The 15,623-nt window shown below is 42.6% G+C and overlaps 1 protein-coding gene across 1 annotated transcript in view; it reads left to right on the top strand.

Moving 5' to 3' along the window:
* LOC127580579 (1-phosphatidylinositol 4,5-bisphosphate phosphodiesterase zeta-1-like) overlaps window positions 1–15,623 on the top strand; it is a 50,338-nt gene that overhangs the window by 13,167 nt on the left and 21,548 nt on the right. Inside the window, exons 4-5 of the mRNA XM_052034167.1 lie at window positions 8,948–9,092; window positions 11,755–11,907. Coding sequence (XP_051890127.1) covers window positions 8,948–9,092; window positions 11,755–11,907 — 298 coding nt within the window. The remainder of the gene's footprint in view (window positions 1–8,947; window positions 9,093–11,754; window positions 11,908–15,623) is intronic.

Raw genomic sequence — 15,623 nt, 5'->3', positions numbered from 1 at the left:
GTAATTTGATTGGGATATAACCAATACCCCATCTGTAAAATTGAAGAGGTACACTGGGACTATCTTTGACTCAATCCAAGATGACTAAGTATCAAGAATTGTACTTGTTACTGGACTAGTAACCTAAAGGCTGTGACTGATGATTGAAAGACTGGAGGTCAAATCCAACTCCCATGGCAGTTGTGGGGATTTAAAGTTCAGTTTAAAGTTTAAAGTAAATCTGGAATGAATAGCTAGTGTTACACAAATCCCTCAAATGACAGACAATTGTTATAAAAAGCAATCTGGTTCACCGGTGTCCTTCCAGGGAGGAAATCTGTCCTTAACAGAAAATGCTGGAAATACTCAGCAGGTTAGTCTGCACCTGTGGGAATGGAAAAAGAGATAACATTTTCAGGTCAAAGACCCTTTGTCAGAGTCCTTAACCTGAAGCATTAGCGTAGCCTACAGATGTGGCCTGATCTGCTGAGTGTTTCCAGCATTTTCTGATTTTATTTCAGATTTCCAGCATCTGCAGTTTTTAAAACATTTTTCAGTCACCTGTCTTTACCTGGTCTGATCTATATGTGACCTGGACTCACCCTGATGTAGGTGAAGTGCCCCCAGAAGTGGCCTGGAAAGCCACACAACTGTATCAAATTGCCACAATCAATAACAGGAAGAAAACTGAATGGACTGTAAAACACAGAACAGTACAACACAGGAACAGGCCCTTTGTCCCACGATGTTGTGCTGAACTAATTAAACTAGTAATTAAATGCTTAATGAAACTAATCCCTTCTGCGAACACAATGTCCCTATCTCTCCATTCTCTGCAAATTCATGCATCATGGATAAAATATTGAGGCAATCCGTGACTGGATGCAGCAAGATCTAGATGATAAATTGCAAATAACATTGGCACAACACAAATACCAAGTGGTGACCACCTCCAACGAGAGAGACTCTAACCACTTCCCCTTGACTTTCAATTCTCCACCATCATTAACACATAAACAATGTCTATACAAGAGCAGGTCAGCTGCTGGATACTCTGTGTGACCAGAAGTTTACATGGACCAGACACATACCATGGTTGGAAGAACATGTCTGAGGTTTGGAATGCTGCCTCCCTTCCTGATTCCCCAAACTCTTTCCAGCATCTACAAGGGATGTCAAGAATGTGATGGAGTACTTGCTCTTGCCTGGATGAGTGAAGGTCAAACAAAATTCAGCAAGCTCAACACCATCCAGGACAACGCAGGCCATTTGACTGCTACTCCACCAGCTACCTGAAATATTCACTCTAGTCATACTACTGCACCAACCAAACTTATGACTTCAAACATATAGTAGCTCATGGATTGCAGGCACTTTGGAAGACCACCATCTGTATGTTCCCTTCCAAGGGCAGGCACAGTAGTGTAGCAGTTAGGGTAACGCTAATACAGCGCCAGCGACCTGGGTTCAATTCCGGCCACTGTCTGTAAGGAGTTTGTATGTTCTCCCCGTGACTGCGTGGGTCTCCTCCGGGTGCTCCGGTTTCCTCCCACATTCTGAAGGCGTACGGGTTAGCAAGTTGTGGGCATGCTATGTTGGTGCAGGTTGCACAGTGACACTTGCAGGCTGTCCCCAGAACACTCTACGCAAAAGATGCATTTCACTGTGTGTTTTGATGTACATGTGACTAATAAAGATACCTTATCTTATATCTTATCTTATCAAGTCCTGAAAGTGTCCAATTAACAGCACTGGGGTTGTACTTTCTGCACACGGACTACTGAAGTTTAAGAAGGCAGCTTACTGCCATCTTCCTGAAGGCAATGAGGAATGGACAATGAGGAGGTTAAGCAGCACCTGTGGAGAGAGGAACAGAGTGATTGTTTCAGCTCTGATGAAAGGTCATTAGCACTGCTTTCCTCTCCACAAATGCCGTCTGAGTGTTTCCACAAATAAATAAGCAAAAATAAAAGCAAACTTGGAAATTGTCGAGACAATTGGTATCTTACAGCAGTTTTAGGGTGCATTGAAAATACTTTTACATAATAATACATACACAGTTGACAGCTGGTACTGGATGCATTTCTGGCATTATGTGACAGCAGGATTCATTGCCTTGGATATTTACACATAAGGCTCATTGAGTATTTAGCATTACCTTCCTGCTGGGGCTTAGCAGCTTTGCCTTAGGTTTATGTGCTTCCAGATTTCAAAGCCACCTGAGCTAGATTTTTCTGCATGTGACCTTCTGCCACTGGTGTGATTCTGTTTTCCTTGCTCCTCAAGGGAAAATGTGACATTTACCACCCACCAACCCACCCTTCTCAAAAACAAGCTTCATGCAATGGCCCCATTCCGACTGTGGTGAAAAGGTAGAGTCATAGAGAGAGACAGCAGAGAAACAGGCCCTTTGTCCCATTGAGTCTGCGTCAACCATCAACCACCCATTTTTTACACTAACCCTACCCTCATCCAAGGGTGAGCAGCTTCAAGTTCCTGCATGTCAACATCGTGGAGGATCTACCCTGGGCCCAGCACCTAGATGCAACCATGAAGAAGATGTGCCAGCAGCTCTATTTTCTTACAAGTTTAAGGAGATTCGGCACGTCACTGAAGACTCTGTCAAATTTCAACAGATGTACAGTGGTAAGTATTCTGACTGGTGAGATCACAGCCTGGAATGGAAACTCCAATGAACAGGAATGCAAAAGGCTACAGAGAGTGGTGGACTCAGTCATTTCCAGCACGGGTACAGCTCTCCCCACTATCGAGGACATCAACAAGAGGCAATGTCTCAGGAAGGCGACATCCATCATTAAGGACCCCCATCATTCGGGCCACGTCCTCTTCTCATTACTACCACTGGGGAGGAGGTACAGGGGCCTGAAGACCCACATTCAACATTTCAGAAACAGCTTCTTCCCCTCCACCATCAGATTTCTGAACAGTCCATGAACCCATGAACACTACCTCATTATTCCTCTTTTGCCTCTTTATTTGTTTTTGTAACTGAGAGTAATGTTTATGTCTTTATGTCTTGCACTGTACTGCTGCCGCAAAACAACAAATTTCATGACATATGTCAGTGATAAACCTGATTTTGATTCTGACTGCCATCAGATTCTTGAACCGACCTGAAAAAGCCTCAGTCTACCTCAGAATATATATGTTTTCCCTCCCTCAACTTGCATGAATGTCATTATGTTTATTTTTGTTTATTTTGTCATGTAAGTTATGTATGATTTATATTAATTTAAGTTTATGTTAATATATGTTGTCATGTTTGTAATGGACTGTGCTGCTGCTGCAAAAAGCTAGTTTTCATGGCATTTACACACACTGTGTGTGTGTGTGTGTGTGTGTGTGTGTGTGTGTGTGTGTGTGTGTGTGTGTGCCTGTGAATCTAAACTTGAACTTTTATTCTCCCCACATACCCATCAAGTACACCCTTGTCCCCACCCACCCTCACACCTTCCACGAGGTACAACTTAAACTGGCCTACCATAGTTTACAACCTACCAACCTGCAGGTCTTTGGGATATGGAAAGAAACTGGAGGATCTGAAGGAAACCTATGCAGTCACGAGGAGAATGTGCAAACTCTACACACACAGCACCAGAGGTCAGGATTGAACCTGGGTCACTGGAGCTGTGATCAGCTCTACTAACCGTGCTACTGTGCTGTCCCACTCTCCTGTTCACTCCCTGTCCTGAAGAAGGGTCCAGACTCGAAACGTTGGCCGCCTGCTTTTCTCCACAGATGCTGCCGGCCTGCTGAGTTCCTCCAGCATCGTCGTGTTTTTCATCTAGATTCCAGCATCTGCAGTCCTTTGTTTCTCCACTCTCTGCCTTCTGCCTGGTTCTCCATGACATGATAAGTGCATGGGATTGGGACAATACAGATTTCTTGTCATAAATGTGTTTAATTTAAATGGAGACTTCTTCTTGTGACATCCAGTACTTGTCTGGAATGAGAAAAGTCATCTTGATCAAACTGAAGCCGATCATGCTTTTGCCCTTATTGCTTTTTCCTTGAGCACCCTGTGACCTCACAACACTGGGGAAGGGACAAATCTCTGGAACAGAATCAGAATACATCTAGAGCAGCAGAAAAAAAATGCTGTCCTCCCTGGTAGAAGGAGACTAGGGAAATATGGATAGCATTGAAAGCAAATTCATCTTCATTGACTCTTCAGTCGTTCCAAAACACATAAGAGATAAGATAAGATAACTTTATTCATCACATGTACATTGAAACACAGAGTAAAATACATCTTTTGAGTAGAGTGTTCTGGGAGCAGCCCCCAAGTGTTGCCATGCTTTTGGTGCCAACATAGCATGTAGGTTTCTAATCAAATGCGCTTTAATGTTTTGGGCAAAATTTAAATTGAATGGAGAGTTAAACCAAACATTTACTTCTTTCCTAGACTTATTTTATTGAGAAAGGATCACTAGGAGGATGGCAGATATCTCTCTGCTAAAACACAATGTTATGTGCCATGACCTAAAATACTTATGCACTCAAATTACTCAGGATTATCCCCTCTATGTCAATACAAAGCTCATAATATATGATTGCTGAAATCTTTCCACAATTTCGCTCCATAAAAGGACACAATAATGTTAATGTTATTGGCAGATGGGCACATTCTCATGGCAATCTTCCACTTGACATTTTAATTGTGGTATTAACCCACTCTGCACCAGGTGTAACTTTAGATGTGTGCTCAGTGTGACAATCCTAATGACAGCAGTGTGATAGCTGTGCTGTTGTGCTCGAGGATATCTTGAACATGGGAAGAATGAGTGAATGACAGGTTAAACTGATGGAAGGATAAGCATGTTAACTGCAGCTGCATTGATAATTAACACAGTAATTCTACCATCAAGAATCTGAGGAAGAATTTTTCTCACCCAGATGGTGGCTGAAATCTGGAACGTGCTGCCTGAGAAGGTGGTGGAGACAATTCCACTCGCAACATTTAGGAAGCACATCCATCGCCAAGGCATATTAGGCCATAGACCAAGTGTTGGCAAATGGGATTAGTATAGATAGTTATTTAATTGTTGGCATGGTCCTGTTGGGCTAAAGCTCCTGTTCCTGTTTTGTTTGGCTCTGTAACTCCACTAATTATGATACATGACAATATATAATTGATTGAGTAATGGCCATTATAATTTGTTGCATGGGCTATTGTACCAGGTTGGACAGAGGTTGAAAGTAGATGAATAGATGTGCATGGACCATGCAAGATGAACTGTAAAGCAAAAACTGGAAAGAATGATAGTTTCATCCTCACATAGAAGGGAAATTTCCCTGAACCACGTGAAGTAAAAGCACATGAGCCTTGAAACTCCTTCTCATAACACTGCAGAACAAAAAGCACTGAGCTGTTGAGAATGAGCTTAAACTGGAGTCAAACAAAATTTCCAGGCCTTTCAATGTCAATCTGATTTTCTGGTGGGACTCCTGCTGGTGCACAAAACCTTCCCCAAATGATGCCAACATTAACGCAACGGCCAATGTTCATCTCCAGTGCAATTTTCAATCTCACTCATCTGAAAAATGACAGTCTTACTTACTCACAGAGCAATCAGCTTTTAGAACCACTGTTTCATGTGAAACCACATGAATTAAAGGGTCTGCGCTCAGACTGCTTTGTGTGCTAGGCTACTCTGCAGCCTCACTGCTCACTCTACATACTGCTTACACTTAAGTCTAAACCATCCTTATATGGTTAACAGCTTCTTTATGCTTTACAATAACTTTCAAAGGGGATTTGTCTACACTTCACATGTCTCTTGGTGGATAAGGAGATGTATTCTAGTCATAAAGCACAGCAACAAGTCCTTTGGGTCACTGAGTCTGCACCAAGTATCCATTTACATGAATCCCTTTCCTTTATTCATCTGACATTCCCATCAACTCTCCCAGGATACTATCACTCACCTACACACTAGGGGCAACTGACAGTGGCCAATTAATCTACCAACTCATATAGCTTAGGGATGTGGCAGGAAACTGGTAGAAATCTGCATGGTAACAGGGAGAATGTGTAAACCCCACACAGGCAAAGCTGAGGTCAGGATCGAACCCAGTCGCTGAACATAGAACATAGAACACTACAGCACAGTACAGGCCCTTCGGCCCACAATGTTGTGCTGACATTTTATCCTGCTCTAAGATCTATCTAACCCTTCTCTCCTACATAGCCCTCCATTTTTCTATCATTCATGTGGCTATCTAAGAGTCTCTTAAATGTCCCTAATGTATCTGCCCCCACAGCCTCTGCTGGCAGTGTGTTCCATGCACCTACCACTCTCGGTGTAAAAAACTTAGCTCAGACATCCCCCTTATACCTTCCTCTAATCACCTTAAAATTATGCCCCGGCGTGTTAGCCATTGTCGCCCTGGGAAAGGTCTCTGACTGTCCACTCGATCTGTGCCTCTTATCATCTTGTACACCTCTATCAAGTCACCTCTCATCCTCCTCTCCAAAGAGAAAAGCCTTAGCTCACTCAACTTATCCTGATAAGACATGCTCTCACATCCAGGCAGCATCTGCACCTTCTCTAAAGCTTCCACATCCTTCCTATAATGAGACGACCAGAACAGAACACAATACTCCAAGTGTGGTCTAACTGGAATTCTATAGAGCTGCAACATTACCTCGCAGCTCTTGAACTCAATCCCCCGACTAATGAAGGCCAGCACATCATATGCCTTCTTAACAACCCTATCGACCTCCATGGCAACCTTGAAGGATCTATGGACGTGGATCCCAAGATCCCTTTGTTCCTCCACACTGCTAAGAGTCCTGCCATTAACCTTGTATTCTGCCTTCAAATTTGATCTTCCAAAGTGTATCACTTCACACTTTTCTGGATTGAAGCTGAAGCTGTGAGACTACTAGCTGCACCACTGCACCGTGATGTCTCTATAGCTGGGAGGCAGGATATGATGAAGGAAGGATGTGATTAAGCTATAAAGGGTGCAGAAGAGATTCACAAGGATGTTGCCTAGATTTGGAGGGCTTGATTTAGAAGGAGAAATTGGATAGGCTGGGTTTGTTTTCCCTGGAGTGGAGGAGGGAGGCTGAGAGGTGATGTGATGGAGGTATATAAAATTATGAGTGCACAGATAGGGTTGGTAGCCAGTGCTTGTTTCCCATGGTAAGGGTGTCTAAAACAAGAGGGAATAAGCTTAAGGTGATAGGGAGGAGGTTTAAAGGAGATGCAAGAGGTACATTTTTCACACAAAGAGTAGTTGGCATCTGGAATGAGCTGCCAGAGGAGGTGTTGGAGGCAGGAACAGTAACAACATTTAAGAGGCATCTGGACAGGTACTTGAAGAGCAGGGCACAGAGGCATATGGAATTAATACAGGCAAGTGGGATTAGTATAGATAGGCTTGATGGTTGGCAGGGACACGATGGGCCAAAGGGCCTATTTCTATGCTGTACAGCTTGATGACTTTATGCACTATTGTAGGCAGCAACATAGATCATGTGGGAGGCAGGGATCTTCACTCAAGTCCTTGTCCCCAGAGAGCTTACGAAGACTTCTCTCGCAAGCAACGCATCACAGGTTAGGCTTCACTGAAATCCTCACTGATACCAAGACCCAGAATGGCATCATGTAAAAGCTCATGTATGCATGGACTGTTTTGTGCATGAAGTTTAAGGTCCCATCACTCTTAGCATCCTCGAGTTTGCTTATATTTAGTACTTTAGAGAAACATACGGCATTACATCTCACAAAGCACACAAAAAATAAGTTACCAATGGCTTCATTTCACATTCAGCTCCAATTTCAAATTCATTATGACTTGGTGACTAATATACACAAGGAAATAGGCACGATATTTCATTTTTTGCTTTGTGCTAATGGTTAGAGAGCCTGTCAAAATGTAAGTGGCTGGATTTTGTTGGGGAAAAAAAAATTGCCTCAGTAATGGTGTCATTGATGTGCAAATTGACTGTCAAGTTCAAGGCTGAAATCACGACTTGTTAATTTGAACTGTCACTGATTTGCCTCTTCACAATCCAGGCACAGGTGTAAGGCTGTACGTGACATCACCGCATGGATATCGGCAAGGACTGTCTCAGTGAAGCGTACCCAGCATCGACATTGCTTCTCAGAGGGGTCTATCTATTAGCATTGGTCCTTGTAATCCCTGGGTGGACGAGGTGCATTTGGGAGCTCACCCAAGTGCCACACTGAAGTAAATAAAATATTTCATTTAGTTTTGCTTCAGTGCACAGGAGCAAGCAGAGTGGGCATGGATATTTGCTCAGATTGCAAGTCTCTAAGTGCAGACATTCACAGCGTGCATTTGTGTTATATCACTATTTACAGGGTTTGCTCCTTCCCTTCTTGCAACATTGTAGCATTCATTCTTGAAACGGCAGCGCTCTCCAGGAACAGGAAGAGCGCTGCTTGTGTTGTGCATTTGTCCCTTTAAGAGATGGTTGTTGTGAGGCAGAGTGCTAAAAGGTCAAAGCTACAGCATGCAATAAATGGTACACAACATGTCATCAATTTTGAAATGGGACAATGCTGCCCTGGAAACTTTGCATGAAAATATTGTGATACGTGTAGAAGCCTGAAAACCAACATCAGGCTGGCACACAGTATTGTTTTATCATCATTAAAAAGTGTGAAAGGAATTTTTATGTCACAAAGTTAATTGTGTGTCTTGTGTTGGATGTTTTTAAAATTAAACAAATCGGCACCAAAGAGAACAAAATAACTCTAGTTTTCTCTCTGTTAACTTTCGAGTGCATTTATGTAGCATCTTTAATTTAAAAGCATTGATGAGGTGATCAGATACATTGATAGAAGTTAAGTATTGGGCTCATTTTTGTGTCTGTAATTACTTTTGTGCACTGCCTGGGAAACATGGTCAGGGTGAAAATTGTTAATCCAGTTGAAGTCGTTGTAACTTTGTTTTTCTCTTGGTTTCTAAGTGCTTTGAAAAAAGGCTGCCGTTGTTTGGAACTGGATTGCTGGGATGGACCTGAAAATGAGCCCAGAATTTATCATGGCTTTGCCCTGACTTCCAATATTCTGGTCAAGGATGTTATTGAAGTTATTAACATGCATGCATTTGAGGTGAGCACAATTTAGTTTTCTAACCTGCATTTGTGGTCCTTCAAAGGAAAGGACTGTCACAATAACATTAGTGCATCTCATTACTGAAACCTGGAGTTCTGGTTCAGTGCAATCAATCTGGGTTAACTGTGTGGAAACAGAAAGAAACCGTGATATGTGCAACACCCATCAGACTTTATGTGGAGAGAAATAAACAAACGTGGTTCATGTTTACAAAACAAAAAGAAAATGCTGGAAACACTTAGCAAGTCAGGCAGCATCTGTGAAAGAGAAACACCTTCCACAGATGCTTCCTGACCTGCTGAGTGTTACAAGCATTTTCTGTTTTTGTTTCAGATTTCTATCATCTGCAGTTTTTGACTTTCATTTACTGTTGAGCTTATATTTAGTTTTATGATCTGGTGATTTTGATGACAGTTCAACACGTTTATTTATAGAGTCATTGAGTTATACCACATGCAAACAGGTCCTTCAGCCCAAGGTGCCTTTCTGAGCTAGTCCCATTTGCCTGCATTTGGCCCACATCCCTCTGAAACTTTCCCATCTATGCACCTGTCCAAATGTCTTTATAATGTCTTTTAGGGCGTTGTTGAGATTTAGGGATCAGGAAGGTATGGGTTTGATTCCCAATCTGTCCCAATTTACTCTCATCTGGACCAGATGTTGTGATAGTATGTTTGGCCATACCATCCTTCAGTTAGGGAGAAGAAATTTGATTGAAGTTGTCCCTCTTAATCACTATTCAATGATCCTTGCTCAAAATATGCATGTGACACAGTGTCAAGACTCATACCTATTGTGGTGCTGTGCCTTGTTCAGATGAAAGCTGACCCTTGTAGCTATATATAACATTCAGAATCCCATGAACTTTAATGGTATTTTCAACCAGTGCTTCCATGTTTCTATGATCTGCATAGCTGTGGTCTCAGGTCTCTGCCCTTCCCATCAATTGAAAGTTTTGGGCCATAGGATGCAGGTCCATGGCACCAAATATTTGGATGTTCAGGGTGCCAGATTGATTTGACTTCTTCACAGAATGTGAATGTGGACCTTTGTTTTTGCATGACAGGAGCTGTTTGCCATTTGATAAAGGTTCAGACATGCCAAACATTTGTGAAGGAGGCAGATCCCAGTGTGTTCCTTCTCTGCTGGTATCAACATCGATGTGAAATAATGCTGCCAAATTGGGCCTCAACAATGCAGGTGATTACCACAGAGTAATCTTGCATGGAGAACCCAAAGTTTATCATTGGGAGGAACATCCCGAACATACTCCCGGAATTACCTTTCAGGCTTATGGTGATAGTTTTATATATGTCCTGGTTGTCAAAGTGTACTTATTTGCAATAGCAGTTCACAAATAGTTTTAGCAGCCTGCGATTATGCATGGGATGTCCAAATTGTGCTTCTTACAGTATCATTTTTATCTGTGCTGCATCATGTCAAATGAGGTGAATTTATTGTGCCTCATGGTTCCAGTGCCTGCTTCAGAAGGCTGTGCAATTTAGCTCCCTCGCTCTTGAGGATCTATTATCACTTCACAATTTTCTGCTCTGAAGAACAACAGCTACTCTTCCAACTTAACAGTCTCCCCCTTCAGCTGCAATAGCATAAATATGTTAATCTTTGGCATAGGTTTCTATTTTGATACTGCTACATTTCCGGGTCTTTTAAATGTTCTCATCTCCAAGAAACGCTTTAACCTCTGGGCATGGTTTTGGTTACAAATACATGAAGGAAAAACTTTGTTTGGTAATTGCTGTTAGATACTGGATTATTTACTACCTCCTTTGATTCTCACTTTAATCATCAAAAGTGATTAAGCTACAGATCAGTGCATTTGATGTGGGTTCTTTCGATCTTTTAGAGTTGACGATGAAATTCAAAATAATTGGCTGAGTGCATTTGACAAAATAAGTTACACCAATGATTTTTTTGGTTATCCGTTCTTCCCTTCGATCTCAAGGTCCAAATGCCAGTTTGAACGAACCTTGTGACACCACCGTCAAAATAATCTTGGTACAGGAATCATTTAAATAAATCCTACCAATGGAGAATCACAAACTAAAAACTAACATAATGCATGATAACCATCATGAGTGTGGTGCCACTTTAAGAAATATGTATCTGGGAAGACGGGCATTGCCTATCAAATCAGAATTTATTGCCCATCCCTAATTACTGTTGATATGATCCAGTAGGTCTTCTTGAAACTCTGTAGTCTCCTTTAAATCAATTTTGACATCAATATGATATTGTTCAAAAAAAATCACATTCAGTCTCTCAATCATATTCTGCTCTTTCTTATCCCATGCTGATTTTCTATGACTATTTGATCTATTTTTAAAGGTTTATTTTCAAGGAATGTTACGTTCATTCATTTCTTTTTTCCCATAAAAACACTGCAAATTGTGTGAATGTACTATTCAAAAGAATATCTTAAAATTATTCTTGTCTCTTGTGAACAGGGGATGTTAGATTCCAAATGTAGTTTGTAGAAGTTATAAGATGTATGAGGACTGTTCATTCTAAAGGAAAAAATGTTATTCTGAAGTGTTGACAGTAGATCACAACATGTTTCTTAATGCATCTGGTTTGGTTTGTGTGCTGATGAACTTGAATTAATGCTGCACCAAATTTTTGAATGTTATTTCTTTCATAGACATCTGAGTATCCTTTGATACTTTCTTTGGAGATTAACTGTAACCCAATTCAACAGCGTGTAATAGCCAACCATCTGGTCAATATCCTGGAAGACAAATTAATCACCATGAACTATGCTGGTGATGGCCCAAATCAATTATCTTCTCCTAAGGTAAGAGCTATCAGTATTAGTTGCTGATAATCATGGCATCATTACAACTCAGTTGTAAGGCATGGGTAAGCTATTGAGATTCATAAAGAGACCAGAGATTCTCAGTTATAATCTGATCATTCTACCTTCTTACCATTTGGAGAAACAATCCTCTTCCACTATGTGTTGGAGCACAAGCAATATTTTCAGGAGAACAATTAGTGATTAAGACAAAAATAAATGGCAGATGAGGAATTAGCCTGTTGGAAAACATTACATGAAGAAGACACAATGGAGTATATTTATTTTCAGCACAGGAAACTTTGATTTGGGTTGGCCTTTGAATTGGTTAATTCTTGATAAGTATGTCGAGAAATTTACAAATATTTTAAACAGGAAGAGGAAAATGGAAAGAGTTACATCGAATAAAGCATCAGGATCTGAGAACAGAGTACAATGAATAGGACATGGTATCGTACTGATTAGGTAATTTTACACAAATCACAAAAGGCATATTGTGTTTATGGTGTTGCTGTGGTGAGATGGTGTGTTTATAATAAAGTACAATCATGCTTGTTCAGTTGTAGTCCTGATTTGAAAATGAATAAAACATCTCAAGTTCCCAACAGAAGGGACTGAGGAAGAAATAACCTCGGGTATGAAGAAGGATCTCAAAAAGCATTAGAAAAGGAGACCAAATATTTGATTGCAAGTTAATTATCCTTTAAGACCTATATGGGCAAATCTTTCATTAAATCATTTGCTTTTTAGCAAGCACAATGAAACAACACATAGTGTGCTTAGCATCAACTGTTTTTCCAGTCATGTCTAAGTTAGTGGCAAGTTGGTTCACGAAGAACATAGAGTACCTGATGGCTGACAGCAAACTGCATTAACACTCATCTGGAGGATCCCTTGTGAAACCGTATCACAGATACATGGCATACTTGTTATGGCATACGTTGGAAACCAGGTTTCAACAACAGGGAAATGTCGTACCTCTGTACTACTTAAAGAAGCAATCAACCACTTACTACTTCTATGCACTTCAGTCCAGGAGGCAAACTACTGCTTACAGATTTCTAGTACAGATTTGGGATGGACACAGGTCACAAGGATAACTACAGAAATGTGGGCAAATGGCTACACTGGACGAGCAGCATGATCGGGAACAAGGGGTGTCAGAGGACTCCAGGGGGAAAAGGGAGCCCTTGTCATGGAACTTGCCTCCTGAGAGTTGAACATCGGCCTTGCTCCTACTTCCAGCGGCTTTGGTTTTCCAAGACTGTGGTGTTGGGGATCAGTCACAGCCGCACATCTGAACTGCTCTGTCCATGCAGTTGAAAGGTACTGTCTCCTTCAACTTCTCTCTCTCCAATATTCTTCCTGTGATGACTAAACTTCACTACATTTGCAGCTCTCTGCTGTATTAGGGACATCCCTGATGATCTCCACACAAGGAGGGGGACTTTGTCTCCTCGTGTAGATACTGGAATAGTGGCAGACACCTCTCTTGCAAAGATTCTGAGCTTTCCAAAGGTTCAGCGGGTGCTGGACTGTATTCTGGTGGTACTCTGGGTTCTCTCACTCCTTCAGTGTTCACTTGCTCTGTGACTGCGTGTTGGAATTACTCTTAACTACGAGGTCACATCCTCAGTCACTCTGCTGCACCAGGCTTTATTCAGCTGCCACACAGCACAGCTCACGGGAACAAGGCTTGTCCCTTCCTTCCTTGGCTCCTCATCCCAATATTTGTTCCTGATTGGACTCCAGAGCATCAGTACCACCGCAGCCAAAGGACTATTGGGATTCTGGTCCCTGGATAAACCAGGGGGCATCTGTCAGTACCCATGGAAGGAAATCCTTTGCATCACCTCCCCCTTTGCTGTGTGCTCCACAAACAGGTCAATATTGGGGCAAAGCCCTGGCTGAAAGCAGTTGCTGGTCCAAGAGGAGTATGTCAGTAGAGGGTGACGAGGAAGGGGCCCCGACTGGGAGTACTTCATGGGTGCAAGAATCTCTTGAGGACTCCAATCTGCTGGCTCCTCATCTATTCTGTCTCATGGGACCATCAGCTCTCCCTCTGATTCTCCTACCTCCCATCAATACCATTTACAGAAGTCAATCAACGTTTACAGAACGTTATGTGTTCAATGACAGGGTCATTTGCAGAAGTCAATTAACTGACCAACCTGCATGTTTTTGGAGACACAGGAGATGGCAGACATTGGAATCCGGAGCAACAAACAATCTGCTGGAGGTAGAGCAGCATCTGTGGTGGGGAAAGGAATTGCTGACATTGTGAGTCAAAACCCTGGATCAGGACTGAGAGTAAAGAGGAGAGAAGGCCAGTATGAAGAGGAGGGGGCGGGGCGAGTGGTGAGACAGGGGCCCGAGGTGATTGGTGGGCTGAGGAGGGGTGAAGGATGACAGGCAGGCTGAGCCAAGTAGGGGAGCGGAAGGGTGGAGCTGGGCGACAGTGGCAGGTGGGTGATGGATGGAGGCAGAAAATAAAGGGAGAGGGGGATGGAACAAGCTGGAGGGAGGGAAGGGCGACGCTGCATGTTTTGGGATGTGGGAGGAAATCAGAGCACCTGGAGGAAGCTCACACAGTCACAGGTAGAACATGCAAACTCCACATAGACAGAACCAGAGGTCAGGATCGAACCCGGGTCACTGGAGCTGTGAGGCATTGCTCTGCCTGCTGTGCCACTCTCCCACCCATGATTCAAATGCTTGCCTTAGGTTGGGGTAAAATGCCACACACTAATGATCAGGGGGACAAATAGGTAGGGGTCCCATATACAACACTACTTTAGCACATTTTTTTTAATGGCAATAGAACTTTCTTCCCAGAATCTTAGTTGGAGGGATACAACATCTGAAAATCTGCAGGGAAAAGGGGAAAAATATTAAGAACCAGGAGTTGAGGGAGGTGGAAAGCTGACACCATAGGGTGGTGGAGAATTATTGGAACAGATAGAGAGAACCTCACAATGAAACACTTATAATTATCTGAAGTATTAATTATCCCAATGTGAAGTAACAGGAGAAAGGCAGCAGTTAAAAAGGAGGCAAGCCTCTGAAGCTGATTTCGGAATAGTTCTTAGCAGAATTCAGGAGTACTCAGAACCCACTCCGTTACCTAAAGATTGGTGGGAATGTGAAACAGAGCACAACAGGGGGCAGTTTATGTGATTATTATGGACACGTATAAGATGGAGTGTGGGGAAACATATCATCATACAGCATGGAAACAGGCCCTTCGGGCATTCCATTTGCCTGCGTTGGACCTGTATCCCTCTTAACCTGTCCAAATGTCCTTTGAGGAAGAAGAATGCTGATAGATTTATGTGAGGAACATTAGAAATAGAAGTAGGAGTAGAGAAACAAAGGACTGCAGATGCTGGAATCTAGATGAAAAACACGACGATGCTGGAGGAACTCAGCAGGCCAGGCAGCATCCGTGGAGAAAAGCAGGCGGTCAACGTTTCGGGTCGGGACCCTTCTTCAGGACTGAAGATAGGAAAAGGGGAAGCCCAATACAGTCTATAGGAGGGAAAAGCAGAGCAGTGATAGGTGGACAAAAGAGGGGAGGCGGGGTGGGCACAGGGTAGTGATAGGTAGTTGCAGGTAAGAGATAGTGATAGGCAGGTGCGGGGGAGGAGGGGTGTGGGGCAGATCCACCGGGGGATGGGTCAAAGGTAAGGAGGGAAAGGAAAACAAAGGTAGAGAAA

The sequence above is a fragment of the Pristis pectinata genome, chromosome 19 (genome assembly GCF_009764475.1).
Source record: "Pristis pectinata isolate sPriPec2 chromosome 19, sPriPec2.1.pri, whole genome shotgun sequence".
Classification (NCBI taxonomy): domain Eukaryota; kingdom Metazoa; phylum Chordata; class Chondrichthyes; order Rhinopristiformes; family Pristidae; genus Pristis; species Pristis pectinata.
Note: the sequence above shows the minus strand (reverse complement) of the source record. Positions and strands in the feature narration are given on the sequence as shown.